This window comes from Carassius gibelio, chromosome A19 (genome assembly GCF_023724105.1).
Source record: "Carassius gibelio isolate Cgi1373 ecotype wild population from Czech Republic chromosome A19, carGib1.2-hapl.c, whole genome shotgun sequence".
In the NCBI taxonomy this organism is placed as follows: Eukaryota; Metazoa; Chordata; class Actinopteri; order Cypriniformes; family Cyprinidae; genus Carassius; species Carassius gibelio.
In genome coordinates, this window is record NC_068389.1 from 5,435,263 (window position 1) to 5,449,880 (window position 14,618).

The following is a 14,618-nucleotide window of genomic DNA, read 5'->3' on the forward strand; positions in this document are numbered from 1 at the left end:
TTTTTTTTTTTTGCTATTAAATATGTATATAGATAAAAGAATTGTAGCACTTTACAATAACATTTATCAGTTTACATTAGTTAACTACATTAGTTACCATTAATTAGTGTGGACAATAGTTCTACAGCATTTATTAATCTGAACTAATGTTAGATATTTACTAATGCATTATTAGAAATCAAAAGCTGTGCTAGTTAGCATTAGTTAATGCACTGTAAATTAACATGAACTAAGATTAACAGAGATTAATAAATACTTGTTTTTTCATGTTAGTTAATACATTAACTAATGGAACCTTATTGTAAAGTGTTACCAAAATATTTATAAATTATATTCTCTCTCTCTCTCTCTCTCTCTCTCTCTCTCTCTCTCTCTCTCTCTCTCTCTCTCTCTCTCTCTCTCTCTCTCTCGGTCTCATTGAACTTGTTGCAATGCATTCTGGTATTGCTTTATTCAATAAGGATACATGCATTGTTTTCTAAGGTTTTACAGATATGGATAAACATGGGAAACATCCATTATTACAATCGAGCGTTTATCACAGCACAGTCCAACAAAACTCACCTGGTATAAGGTCAGAGGTCATGTGTGGCCAGTTGTAGGTCCGTACAAGCTGCCAATCAAAATCATCTTCCTGTGCCTGTCTGTATTCACATAGGCTGGGGTCGGAGTCTTCCTCAAACGTGCAGCCAGCTGGAGAGAGAGAGCACACTGTTAGAACCAAACTGTATTTAGATGGTCGATTTAGATTGTGTTTTGCTTATGTAGGTCAGTACAAGTGATGTTTTGAATTATTTTGAAATTTAATAAATTCCAACATCCTTCTTGGAGAAATGCAATGCAAGTCTTGAATTGAAGTTGAACTTGACACTTGTAAAAGTGCAGCAATTTACAATGATTTCACACGTACATGCCAGCACCCAGACTGACACATTTAATAATTTTCCCACACAAAAACGTCAGCCAATCATAACAGAGGCACTAAAATAAAGCCCTATTAAAGGTACAGTAGAGAAATAGCATGCTTAATTGCAAGGGTCAAGGATAGGAAGAAAAATTCACATGTGAAACTAAACTGCGTCTGTTTTTGGTGCATTAACACTTGACCAACATCATTAAGGACTTCAGGGAAGAAAATAATGTTTTGATAATGACCTCTTTACACAACAAACAATTAAAGCATTACATCCACATCTTAAAACTTTTTATGAGAACAGTAGGATGATTGCTGCTTTAGGCAGATGATGCATTTCTGCAAATAACTTTCTGTGAGTTCGCGAGCTTTGTAGTGGAGAAGGAACCTCAGGGCTGTTTTGTTTGAGTAATTAAATATTCTGCACAAAACTATGACTTTGTAGCTGTAATCTTTCAGGAGAGATATGGGACTCTGCATCTTTTACTGAGAAGAAATACTTTGTTCAGACAGGCAGCAGAAATCCGATTTTTAGCATATCCGACTCAAATCTGTTTAGTTGTTTGCAGAGAGAAAAATAAATCTATGCTGGATTTTTCAACCTTTAGGCTGATTGAATAAAATGCATTTTTGCAAAACTCCAAAAACATACCTATAATTAATACCCTGCAGGTTGCACTGGAAATAAACAGTATTGTTAGTTTTATTCCTTTTTCACTCAATTATGATGCAATTAATTATGGATTACTAAAGACTTCTTTTTAAAAACTTCTTTACTACATGTGGCCACAGGAAAATGATACACAGGACCAACAAATATGGGTGAGGTTCGTATTTTTATTCCTTAATGTGTGATCCTGGTTAGGAGTTTCTATTTAGTTTCACTTAAGTATTTGGGACAGAAAACCCAGAACAAATCAAAATACAATGTCAAAAATATCCTTGGATTACAAATAAAATTGTTCACCCCAAAATAAAGATAATATAACAACTTGTCATCTCTTCTTGTGTGCAATAATAAACAACAATGTCAAAATAAAACACCAGCAACAATAATACGGTAGTGGCACTCTATAAAGAAAACATAACATCTTAAAACTCCACAGACATTTAGACTACAATAACACTCACTAAATACACCTGAAATGACAAAGTGCATATATTACTCACTTTTCCTTGTGTTTCTGATATTACGCAGTAATATTACACTTCTTCAACGTGAACAGGCTTCGTCTATACATGCGGTGCGGTAGCTCAGCCACCCTCACACATCCACGCAATCCTGCGTTAACACCCAACTCCCTGGATGCTATTTAAATCACACACGAACAGCAATCGCAGACACGCACAGCATAACTCTGTGACTTCCTCACTGCACGCATGCTCACACGCTCATCCAGATGCGCAATGACGTCACCTGACATTTCTTAAAGGAAACTCTCATTACATTCTCCGCAAATATATACTTCGCAAATTTAAGTATTTAAATCACCTCAACCATCACCTGGTTACATTCTCCCCTGCGTCAGGGTAAGCGTCCTCGATTACTCATTTACAACTCATTTTCACTGCTTCCCTAAACAGAACAGAACTTAAGTCAGCTAATATCTGTGAAACTGCTGCTGGACTTGTAGAGGCAAAGTCCAGGACCGACCTTGGCTCATGGTGCAAATTTGAATGCTGTCCAGCATTTGGCCTCCTACTACGACTGCGTGGTGCAGCAACAGGATGAGTAAACACACTAGTAGCTGCATCCAGCCTTTCCTCAGTCTCCAAGGCTTCGGCAGGGTCTGCTAAAACATTGGCATGGGCAGAATCAACCAATTCTCTGCTGAGTACTACCTTGGGTTCATGCTCTCCACCCTGTTGGCCAAAAGACTGGGTACTAAGATCTTTTACTACGGGTGCATGAGGTCTCTCCTCCCTTAAAACCACACCCTCTTCTGAATCCTCAGACTCCTCTTCACTAAGGGGCTCGGACTTCTCCTCTTGTGCTTTCCGCACTCTCCTAGGGGCAGGAGTAGGATGATTCACACAAGGCCTGATGTCAACTCTGTTAACTCTCTTTGCAGGCCCTCCTTCCAACGGCTCCACTGTGTATGTGTTGTCCAAGATCCCTACTACCTTGTATATGATTGGCCCCCAGGCATCCTGTATTTTGTGACGACCTACTGGTCTGTTCCTCAGGTACACCAGTGCCCCGATCTCAATCTTCGGGCAATATACTCGATCCTTGTCTAATGAAATTCGCTCAGCAGCCTTTTGTTCAGAATATTCCCTTGCCCTGGCATGTGCATCATTCAGACGCCTTTGGTGGACCAACAGCCAGTTGTGTTTATGGTTTACAACTTGCTCTTGACCAAGCAGGGAATCCACTGGCAGATAAGGATCAACTCCAAACAACAAATAATATGGAGAATAGCCAGTAGTCGCATGGGGTGTCGCATTATATGCGTAAACCAGCTCCGGTAGGTATTCGGGCCATCTGCGCTTCTTTTCAGGTGGCAGCGTTTTCAACAGGTCATGTAGCGTCCTGTTGAACCGCTCACACTGAGCATTGCCAGTGGGGTGGTATGGCGTTGTGCGGCTCTTTTTCACTCCATAAAGCTTACAAAGTTCAGCCACCACCTCACTCTCGAAATTACGACCCTGATCGGAATGCAGACGTGTTGGAACACCATACTTCATGAACCACTCCCTAAGCAACACCTTGGCAGTGGTGTCTGCTTTTTGATCTCGAGTCGGGAAGGCCTGAGTGAACTTTGTAAAGATATCGGTGATTACAAGAACATTCTCCCGACCGTCAGATGCGGGTTCCAGGACAGTGAAGTCCACAGCGATTACCTCAAGAGGTCTAGAAGCCAGGAATGATTTCATAGGAGGGTGGACCTTTGGCTGCGGCAGCTTAGCCATCACACATCGCTGACAATCTTTTATCCACTCTTCCACATCATTGTGCATCCCGATCCAAAAGCACCTGCGCCTCAACAAGTGGAGGGTACGCTCGACACCTTGGTGCCCCATAGAGTTGTGCACATACTCCAAGACAGGCTTCTTCAAGCTGAGAGGTAACAATAGCTGATAAGATTCCCCATATCTGACATCCTCAAAGACACGGTACAGTAGACCTTGGCGCTCCCTGATGCTGTTCCAGTGCTTCAACATTGACCGAACAGGTTTTGACAGAGCTTTTAGCTCCTTCCCATGGGGCCTTCTCTTTTGATCCCAAAACTTTTTGAACCCACTAATTACAAAATCTTGCTGCTGGAAGCCAATTAATTCATCAGCTGTATAGCCTGGAAAGGTTGGAGTATTTCCCTGTCCCCATCCATTGCCAGCATCCAGGGAGTTTGACACTACAGCTCGCATATGCCTCACTTTACAGCTGTATGTCCCAGCAGCTACAAGTGCAGGGTCAAGGTCTGTACCACGGTGAATCCAACCACAGACGGCCACACATCCATCATACTCCGCATCCTCCGAAACCAGTTCAGGCTCCCCTGCGAACGGCTGTCTAGATAGTGTGTCAGCTACTGTGTTTCGATACCCCGGACGATACTGCACATCAAAATCAAAGACGGACAACTGCGAAAGCCACCTTTGTTCAATTGCTCCAAACTTTGCTGTTTTCAAGTGGCACAGAGGATTATTGTCAGTTATCACAGTAAATTTGGACCCCAACAAATACCCTCGAAACTTCTCTACAACTGCCCACTTTAGAGCAAGGAGCTCAAGTTTCATGCTGCTGTAGTTTCTATCATTTCTCTCCGCATCTCTTAGCCGTCTACTTGCAAAGGCAATGGCACGTTTTACATTTCCCTGTTGCTGATATAAAACAGCGCCCAGTCCCTGACTGCTTGCATCTGTCTCCACAATAAAGGGTTTTGAATAGTCTGCCACCCCTAAGACAGGCGCACTAGTAAGCTTATCTTTGAGTGTGTCAAAAGCGGTTTGACATTTTTCAGTCCACAGACTCCCTAAAAGGACATTAGTTCTGCTGGAGCTTTCAGGGGTCAGGCATGAATTCACCAGGTCATGAAGTGGGCCAGCTATCTTTGAGAATCCCTGTATAAACCGTCTGTAGTAACTACAGAGTCCAAGGAAGGACCTCAATTCCTTTACTGTAGACGGAACTGGCCACTGTCTTATAACTTCCACTTTCTGAGGGTCTGTGCCAATACCATCGGCTGATATCTGATGTCCCAGAAACACAACCTCTGACTGAAGAAGGTGGCATTTTTCTAACTTTATCTTGAGACCAGTGTCCTGCAGCCTCCTCAGTACTGTTTCCAGCCTAACTAAGTGTTCCTGGAATGTCGAGGAATACACCAAGATATCATCCAGGTATACTAACAAAATCTGGAAAACAAGATCATTCATAGTGGCCTGCATCAGTCTTTGGAAGGTTGCAGGTCCATTGCAGACCCCAAACGGCATCCGCAAGAATTCATAGAGGCCAAAAGGGGTCGAGAAAGCGGTCTTATGTCGGTCTCCTTCCGCCATTGCCACCTGATGATAGCCGCTTGCTAAATCAATTGTCGAGAAGTAACACGCACCCTGTAGAGCATCAAAGCTCTCATCTATTCGAGGTAAGGGAAAGGCATCTTTTTTGGTCTTCTGATTAAGTTTGCGGTAATCTACACATAGCCTGATACTGCCATCTGCTTTACGTACCAGCACAATTGGGGATGCGTAGGCACTATTACTTTCCTGTATGACTCCTTTCCTTACCAATCGTGAGATGTGATCCTTCACTTCTCTATACTGGTTAGGAGGAACTCGACGATAAGGCAGTGTGATAGGCTCATCATCAGTTAAGTGAATTTCATGTGTGATTTTGTCTGTGTAGCCTAGGTCCTCATCCTCTAGCGCAAAAACATCAATGTACTTCTTCAACAATGACCTAAGCTGAGCTTGCTCATACTCGCTTCCTCCTACATCAATCTTATCCAAGATTTCCTGCACACTGTCTCTGCTTTGCCCATCCTTCATATTTAAAGTCACCTGTTCAAGGTCTGCAGAAATCCGCTGAAACCTTACTTCACACTGCTGTGAGCTGTCCACACATTCCACCTTTGACAGGATACCCAGCCGGGTCCTGGGTGACAACCACACATCCTCCTGAGAAAAATTTAGAATTTTAACAGGTATGCAGGGACAATGGGAGTCAACGATGGTGGGGATAACTACCAAACCTCCTGGCAACGGAGTACTAAGAGGTTCTAACAGCATAGGACTTCCTTCCCCGACACCCCTATTGAAGCCTGTCGCTGTAATTGTCACAACTGATTCCGCAGGTATATGCTCTGTCCATTTTCCAGCTAGACGCACCATGGATTTTTTGTTCACAGTACATGTCTGTACTTTTTGGAAAACATGCCTCCAATCAGAATCTAATTTTCCTCCTAAGGTGGTATCAAATTCTGCCTGGACTAGCTGTCTACATCGGCTGATTATATTCATTCCTAGGATGCATGGCACTGTGTTTTCAGGACTAGAAACGCCTTTGACTACTAGGAAACCACAATCCGGCATCTTAATTCCCATGGCCTCCACCTCAAGCTCTAAGTAACCCAGGTAGGGTATGTCAAGCCCGTTGGCCGCTGTGAGCTTGAGCCAACCTGCCATGGAGAGGATGTCAACATCTTTACCACAAAAATGGTCTCTGAAGAACTGCTCTGTTATTGTGCTCACCTGACTGCCTGTGTCCAATAAACCTTTAGTGGTGACACCACAAATTGAAAGCTCCACCACAGGACATGTACCCACAGCACGTTGCAACAACTGGTCACAGGTTGGAGGTGCATCTTTTGAGTCTGTCTGGCCCCCCCAAATTGCCCGACTCACAACAACTGGGGGTTCTCGTTTCCCTGCGGGCCAGAGGGTGCAGGTCTCACAGCTCTAGAGCTCTGCTTCTGTGGGCAATTCTTTGCCACATGTCCAGCGACTTGGCATCTGAAACATATTGGTTGTCCATCCTCAGTGAATTTTGGCTGAGACCTAGGCCTAAAGGTTTCCACCCTTGTAATACCACCTCTTACAGCCAGATTTTTTACAGCTTGAGTCAGTTCACTAATGGCTTTGCTCTGTTCAGCAACCACTTCAAGAACATCTTCTAAGGTGACACTTTTTTTCTCTTGCACCTTGAGAATTGAACATTGGGTCAGGTTACTACTACATCGAGACTTAGTAGTTCTTGAACTTGCAGGGGGCTCTTCCACGAACCACAGCTGTGCTTCATCTCGCACCTCTATCATCGTGCACCGAGGATGGTCTCTCACAAATTTGCGAAGCTCTCTTTGCAGAGATGGGTCGCGAACCCCCTCAACGAATTGATCTCTTAATGTCACCCTTTCGTTCGCAATAGCATCGGGGGAACATTTCAACACCAAGCTGAGGGCTTGTGACAGTGCATGAGAGAAGTCTCTTATGTTTTCCCCCTCTAGCTGTCTTCGACTGTAAAAACTGTGCAAGAGCTGAGGTGTACTGCGTCTGTCCCTAAACGCCTCCCTGAGGTACCCAAACAAATCGTCAACCCCATCGTCAGTAACACTGCGAAGACGCACCTCTTCTAATGCCGTGCCCCTTAACAGAGACATAACAAAATCATACTGATCTTGGTCAGACTGATGCCTAGCACGCAGAACCCGCTCGACTTCCTCTATAAAATCATCAACTGACCTGCCGTCTTTCTCCATATCACCACAATATGGTAATATGTGCCTTTCTCTAGGAACATACACATAAGACCGCTGATTAAGGGAGGAAATCGCAGCCATTGCTTGGTCATGTTTACTTTGCAACTCTCTAATTTGATCTGTTAAATTAGGTCTACCATGATCATCATCTCTGATTTGTTCTGCTAAATTTGCTCCGCTATGGTCATCATCTGGATCTGACATTGTGAAATATCAAGTCCTTAAAAGTCTTTATGCAAAGCTCTGAAAAGGATAAGTGCTTGAAGTCCTTCTGATCTGATGCAACAGCTGTCAAATAATCTTTTAGCCCCTGGCCAATGAGATCGCGCTGGGCCTGCGATGCTCCACGACGATCCGTCACTCTCCTCACCACCAGAATCTCTCCTCGCCTGCAGGAATCTTCAGTCTTCTCTTCACCACTACCGTATTATTTTACAACATTTCCTTATATTGCACACACCAATAAAAAAAACTTTACTCTCCCAACTCTCTTGGAATACCCCACTCCTGGTACCAAAATTGTGGCCACAGGAAAATGATACACAGGACCAACAAATATGGGTGAGGTTCGTATTTTTATTCCTTATAATTGGTTAGGAGTTTCTATTTAGTTTCACTTAAGTATTTGGGACAGAAAACCCAGAACAAATCAAAATACAATGTCAAAAATATCCTTGGATTACAAATAAAATTGTTCACCCCAAAATAAAGATAATATAACAACTTGTCATCTCTTCTTGTGTGCAATAATAAACAACAATGTCAAAATAAAACACCAGCAACAATAATACGGTAGTGGCACTCTATAAAGAAAACATAACATCTTAAAACTCCACAGACATTTAGACTACAATAACACTCACTAAATACACCTGAAATGACAAAGTGCATATATTACTCACTTTTCCTTGTGTTTCTGATATTACGCAGTAATATTACACTTCTTCAACGTGAACAGGCTTCGTCTATACATGCGGTGCGGTAGCTCAGCCACCCTCACACATCCACGCAATCCTGCGTTAACACCCAACTCCCTGGATGCTATTTAAATCACACACGAACAGCAATCGCAGACACGCACAGCATAACTCTGTGACTTCCTCACTGCACGCATGCTCACACGCTCATCCAGATGCGCAATGACGTCACCTGACATTTCTTAAAGGAAACTCTCATTACATTCTCCGCAAATATATACTTCGCAAATTTAAGTATTTAAATCACCTCAACCATCACCTGGTTACATACAGAACTAAATTATGACCTCAAAACACTTTTACCACAGTGCATGATTTGTAAAATAATAAATTTTATACAGTTTGTCTCACATTTTCAGTTCAGTAAATATGGCCCTTAGTAGACTTGCTCAGTAACTCATCCGGTACAGCATTGCACTTGGCTAAAATCTCACGGCTGCTTCAGTTTTGTGTTTTTATTCCACGTTTGCTTTTGTTAACACTATCAGTTCGTTTTAGTGTACGTAGCATGTTATTTTCAAAGCCTTAACTTAATTTTAACCCAGGCATTTAATTTCTGAACTGCAGCAATTGTACAAGAACCAACAGATTTCAAATAAATCTGAACATGGTTTTTGTCAGGTTTTTGCACTGACACTGTTTGTCTTGTGTTTTTCTTGTGTCTATGTCTTGTTTTAGCACATGGCCTTGTTTTCCTTGTCAATGTGCTTCCTTAGCCCCTCCATCTTGTTTCCGCTTTACCACACCCTCTTGCTAGCCTATTTGGTCTAATTGTGCTCACCTGTCCCTCATGTATCTTCGTCCCTATTTATAGTGCACCTTTCCCTTTTGTGTTTGCTGGTCCGTGGTCATTTTCACCCCCTCTGTCACTGTCTTGGTCTCTGTTGGTGGATGTGCCTGAATATGTGTCCATGTCTCCCTGCCTGAGTCGGTGTTGCCAAAGTATTCTGCCAGTTGTTTCCTGAAGCATTCCCAGTGGCACTTCACTACCTCGTGTATCAGTCGGTCTTGTCAATAAAACCTTGTTATTCTGCTGCAACAGGGTCCTGTTCCCTGACAGGTTTTAGCAGCATTCACTGGACATTTCATTTTGAAAGTGTCGGGAAACATGCAAAAAACAACACAGTCATTTTTCCAATGAGCCTGGCTTGAGATTTTTAATCACAACTGTCGGATTGGATTTTAATCCTGTTTTCTTTGTTATTCAAGGTTCAAATTTACTGCAATATTTAAACGGACTCATTAATGCTCTCGTGTGACATTCAGTCTTTTCAAAGGTGAATTAGATAGCAATTTTGTCCACTATATATGCAATATAGTAATTTTTGTATATTACTGGACATTAGCAACGCTGTCTAAAAAAAATTATCTGTTTGGGGTTGATTTCTTGTAATTTACAGCGCGGACAGTGAGTTTGGAAAATTGGATTTGGAAAACCAATTGGAATTGTGTGCAGTGTGAAGAAAGGCTAATCACCCGCACTGAAACTAATGAGGCAAGCGAAAAGGCTCTGTCAACGGCGCATGTACTGATGTGGCATCATCTCAGGCAAAAATGAATTGAGCACCACATCAGCTAAAAGCTTTTCTGTGCCTTTTATTTTCCTTAATTGCGTCTAATAACTCTGCTTTCCTCTGCTCTGTGTGTGAGTAGAGGTGTGTGTTTCGGCTCAGTTAGCTCCAGGCTTGGAGGACGGAGAGGTCAGGCACTAAACACACGTAATAGACTCATCGCCAGTGTGAGGTGACCCACTCGTGTGTGTGTGGGAAACATGCTATCAGCAGGATCTCAACAGAAGCTAATAATACTCCATCTAGAGTAGCATCTAAAAACAGAAGCACTCTCACAGCCCCATGCTCTCACGCTACATTACAGGAGGCGAAATGATAGCCAGACCCAGGAAAGTGGACCGAACTGCTCAAACAATCAGCGGAACATCTGAGTAGAGACATGCACTCTCAGCACTCAGATTCTGATTGGACAATGGTGGAATTTAGTCAAATTGCAAATGACATTTACACTTTCACATGTTGTGTAATAAACTGTATTATATATATATATATATATATATATATATATATATATATATATATATATATATATATATATATATATATATATATATATATATATGGATTTCTACTGAAAAGAAAGTTGAGTTGGACTGTTGCTGAAGTGTGGACTGATGAAAGATGATCTGATCTGAGATGACACTTCCACTGGAGACATAATGGAAGTGGGGAATTCAGATTGAATGCTATTCAGTCGGAGATGTATTTATTTTTTTGTTTCTCTTGGCAGGCTATGTATGGCAGATTTTGCAAAAAAAAGACAAACACAGAATACCAGTACATTCCATGGTCACACTTTACTTTAAGGTCCAATTAAATATGACTTTTCCCTTAATAAACTCCTAATTAGATGCTTCTTAATAGTGAGGTAGTCATTAATTTCAGGTGTGGGGTTGATTAAGAAATCTAAAATATGAACATGCAGAATTAGACATTAACATGTACTTTATAAGCACTAATAAACAGCCAGTATGTTAGTAATATCCATACTAAGCAACTAGAGAACTGGTCCCTAAACTAAAGTGTTGTTACCCAGTCTGTAAATGAACATGCAATGTTTTTCTACTAAAAAGCGTTGTATGTTTGATGGCAAGTGAAAATGATCAAATTACCCAGAGTATATATCAGGGGCTGTTTCTTCATTAGGGCAACGCACCACCAAAGTGAGAAAGGGAGGGATTTTTTTTTTTTTTCTATCACATACACTAGCTGTCACTGCTCTAGACTGTTGTTCTGCCTCTGAAAATATAGTCCAGTCAGCTTCAGCACAGTGTGTGGAGTACCGTGTGTATACTTCCTACAAAGATTTTAACTGCAGGCACTGCAATGAAATCTCTATGAGTTCTCGGAGGACGAGCACTAATGTGCTTTTGTCACTATACGCGAGCCATCACATTCGACAAATTCAGAATGTTTTTATTTCCCTTTTTTAACTTGAGATTTGCTCTGTTTAATAATTCTGAATGGATCAGTATATATTTATTTGCAGTCAGGTTATGGCGACTGAGATAGTGGTCTCTTAGGATTTCTGTGTGGTATTGCAGCTTGACTGGGAGAAATCATACTGGGATGTTTGCTCAAATCATTGGATCCAGCACCCAATCTAAAAAATGTCCCACAGACCGCCGCTGGTGTCTATTGTTTTCAGACCACAAGACTAACAGAAATCCTTCACAGTTTGTGCTTCAGAAAAGGTTTAGCTCTGGCGTCTTGAAGGATCCATCATTATGACCAAGTCCCCTGCTGGATTAAACACTGTTTCTCGGGAAGCTACGAGAGCGGCTCTCAAGAAGTCTTTCAGTTGCTTTAGTTGTCAAAATTAAACAGCAAAGACAGGCTTATATTACACGGGTTTATAATCCGCAGCTGCCATCGCCAGTCATTTAAGAGCAGGATTTTCAGATCAGTGCGCAGTTGTCTGTGAAGGAACTCTCTGTCATTGTAAACACAGCTTTACAGTCAGAGCTGCCGTCATCAGAGGCAAGCAAAGATAATGATTATTACAGAAGAGCTGGAAAGCTTTTATCACCGCTTCCATGAAGAGTGAGAAATGACGGTCAAAGATTATCATCGCTCGCTTTGTCTTTTCTGTTCTGCTGGTGTGAAATTCTCACAGTCGTTCCACTACAAACACACACACATACACACAGTCTTGGTATTTTCTCTGTATTTTACAGTTCCTATGGGCCTCAGAAAGCTCATTGTCTCATATCAGCGTGTTATTTTCAGGTGTTAAAGAGGCTGGTGGTCTCGATGCCAGACCCTGCTCATGGACAATGGTGAAGGTGGCCCCAGGGCCCGTGCTCCTTTTGTTTGTTTACCTTTCCATCTGTTGCTTTAATAATGCAGAGGCATTACTCCAGTCTCAGGCATTATGAGCACACTGCTCATCTCAAACTGCCTGTGGTGTGTCTGCTTCATTTTCAGTCCTGCTGTTGGCTCAGCTTGAACTACTCTGTCCAGGCCAATAACACACACTCACACCTGACAAAGGATGCATTCTTGCATTAATGTTTTATTATTATTATTTATTTATGCATGTATTAATGTAATCGCTGGTCTGCAATCTCAGTTCCAGTCCTTGTGTACCACCGCTCTGTATATTTTGCATGTTGTTAACACACCTGATTCAGATCATCAGCTCATTAGAAGTGAGCTCTGTGCATGAACTGTGTTCTGATTGACATGGTCCCTACACAGTGTTCATTGCTCTGTAGTCCCTGAGCAGGGGAAATCTATTGAAGTTTACTTCACTTCCTAACATTCATTCACGGATTTGTTCTACGCCATGCTCCTGATGGTCTTCACACACAGACGAAACTGGAATTGATAACCACTGCACTAGAACTGACTTTTTGACTTGAAGGTTGATCCATGTCTGTATTTTGAAATATCATTACACATTTATTTGAATAGATTTTAAGATATCATTTATTCCTCTGATTCAAAGATTCAGCATCATGAATTTTGAACATCATTCCTCCAGTCTTCAGTGTCGCATGATCTTCAGAAATCATTCTAATATGCTGATTTGCGGCTCAAGAAACATTTCTGATTACTGTCAATGTTGAAAACATTTGAAAAATATTACAATGTTGTGCTGCTTAATATTTTTGTGGAAACTGTGATACACTGCCATTGAAAAGTTTAGAAATGCTTAAGCAAATAAATAAAGTGAATTCAGCTTTGCATCACATGAATAAAAGATATTTACATACAGAGTTTATTAGCAAAAACAGATAACCCAACCGCAGTTTGATTGAGATAACTGAAATGCACAATGAAAAAACATGATTTCTAAGAACTGTTAAAAATGGCACCTGTGGCATCTGTTTTTGTAATATATACATACTGTATATAGAAAACAATTATTTATATTATAAAAAAAATATATAAAAAAGTAAAACTATTATTATTATTACTGTTTATTTTTGATCAAATAATTAGAGCCTTGGTAAAAGAAAAATAAATAAATAACATTTCTTAAATATTTCAAACTATTGACTGGTATTTATAGTCTAATAATGTATTGATAATTATTTACCACACACACTGTCTGACAGAAGTGTGTTTGTGTGTGTAGAAGTTGCTCAGCTCTTTGTGTTGACACATTCTACTGATGTTGCTCATTAGTGCAGGCTTTGCCTATGATCCTTCGCTTCTGCAAGCGCTCAGTTACGCATTTAATCAAATTATAATTATTCAAAAATGTATGTTCGTGTGTGTGTGTGTGTGTGTGTGTTCCCAGAGGAAATGTTATTGCTCAGAAGTTGCACATTCATTGCAAAGGAAACTTTCCTTTAGATTTCTTTGAAATAGCAACTAAATCTTTGTTTTAAACTCAGATCATTTGATGTTAAATGTTTCAGATATTGAAATCTCTGACTTTTAATTGCAAATCTGTACACAGTGTGAAATGTTGTTGAGAAAGTGCTAAATTCATAATAAGCTTGTCCACAGTAGTCACTGGCTTAAAAAAACAAAACACACACACACACACACACACACACACACACACACACAAAACGCTCAACTACCTTAAATGACCACTATAAGCTAGTTTGTTAGAATGGCCTAGTAATCACTTTAGACCTTCTAGAAATCAGCTACTGTGCCATGTTCTTCCAAATCTAACATGCATATACATGTTTGAAAAACCACAAAACATTCCTATGTATATAATTGCTACCTTGCTTGTGGCATAAATGTACCTTGGTGCACTTTTTAGCAAGATGCGAATTACATACCAATAAGTCCATAACACAGCAGTTTCCAAAATAAATGAACACTAGAGGCAGTAAAACTCATTTTATTCCTTTTCACACCAATTTACAGAGCTTTGATTAAAAAAGCATCATTTTTGCACAATTACTAGAAGAAAATCATGTTAAGACTTCAAAACAATATTAATATGCTGGGAGATTTGAAAACTGATGCTTTTGAATATTAGCATCGCACA

At 40.9% G+C, this 14,618-nt stretch overlaps 2 protein-coding genes and 1 long non-coding RNA gene across 9 annotated transcripts in view; 1 reads left to right on the forward strand and 2 right to left on the reverse strand.

Moving 5' to 3' along the window:
• LOC127935833 (uncharacterized) overlaps positions 1–14,618 on the forward strand; it is a 221,460-nt gene that overhangs the window by 179,904 nt on the left and 26,938 nt on the right. The gene's annotated exons all lie outside the window — the stretch shown is intronic.
• The window catches only part of LOC127935786 (receptor-type tyrosine-protein phosphatase U), a 263,677-nt gene that overhangs the window by 172,548 nt on the left and 76,511 nt on the right, over positions 1–14,618 (reverse strand). For all 6 annotated transcript variants that reach the window (XM_052533964.1, XM_052533960.1, XM_052533963.1 and 3 more), the window contains exon 2: positions 565–693. In XM_052533964.1, coding sequence (XP_052389924.1) covers positions 565–693 — 129 coding nt within the window. The remainder of the gene's footprint in view (positions 1–564; positions 694–14,618) is intronic.
• LOC127935807 (uncharacterized) lies at positions 6,587–8,841 on the reverse strand. The gene is made up of 2 exons (XM_052533996.1): positions 8,514–8,841; positions 6,587–8,414 (listed from the first exon to the last, which is right to left on the reverse strand). The coding sequence occupies exon 2, from the start codon at positions 7,813–7,815 to the stop codon at positions 6,757–6,759; it is 1,059 nt and encodes a 352-aa protein (XP_052389956.1). The 5' UTR covers positions 7,816–8,414; positions 8,514–8,841; the 3' UTR covers positions 6,587–6,756.

Coding starts and splice junctions, on each gene's coding strand:
- LOC127935807 (XM_052533996.1), bottom strand. CDS start 7,815: ATGTCAGATCCAGATGATGACCATAGCGGAGCAAATTTAGCAGAACAA.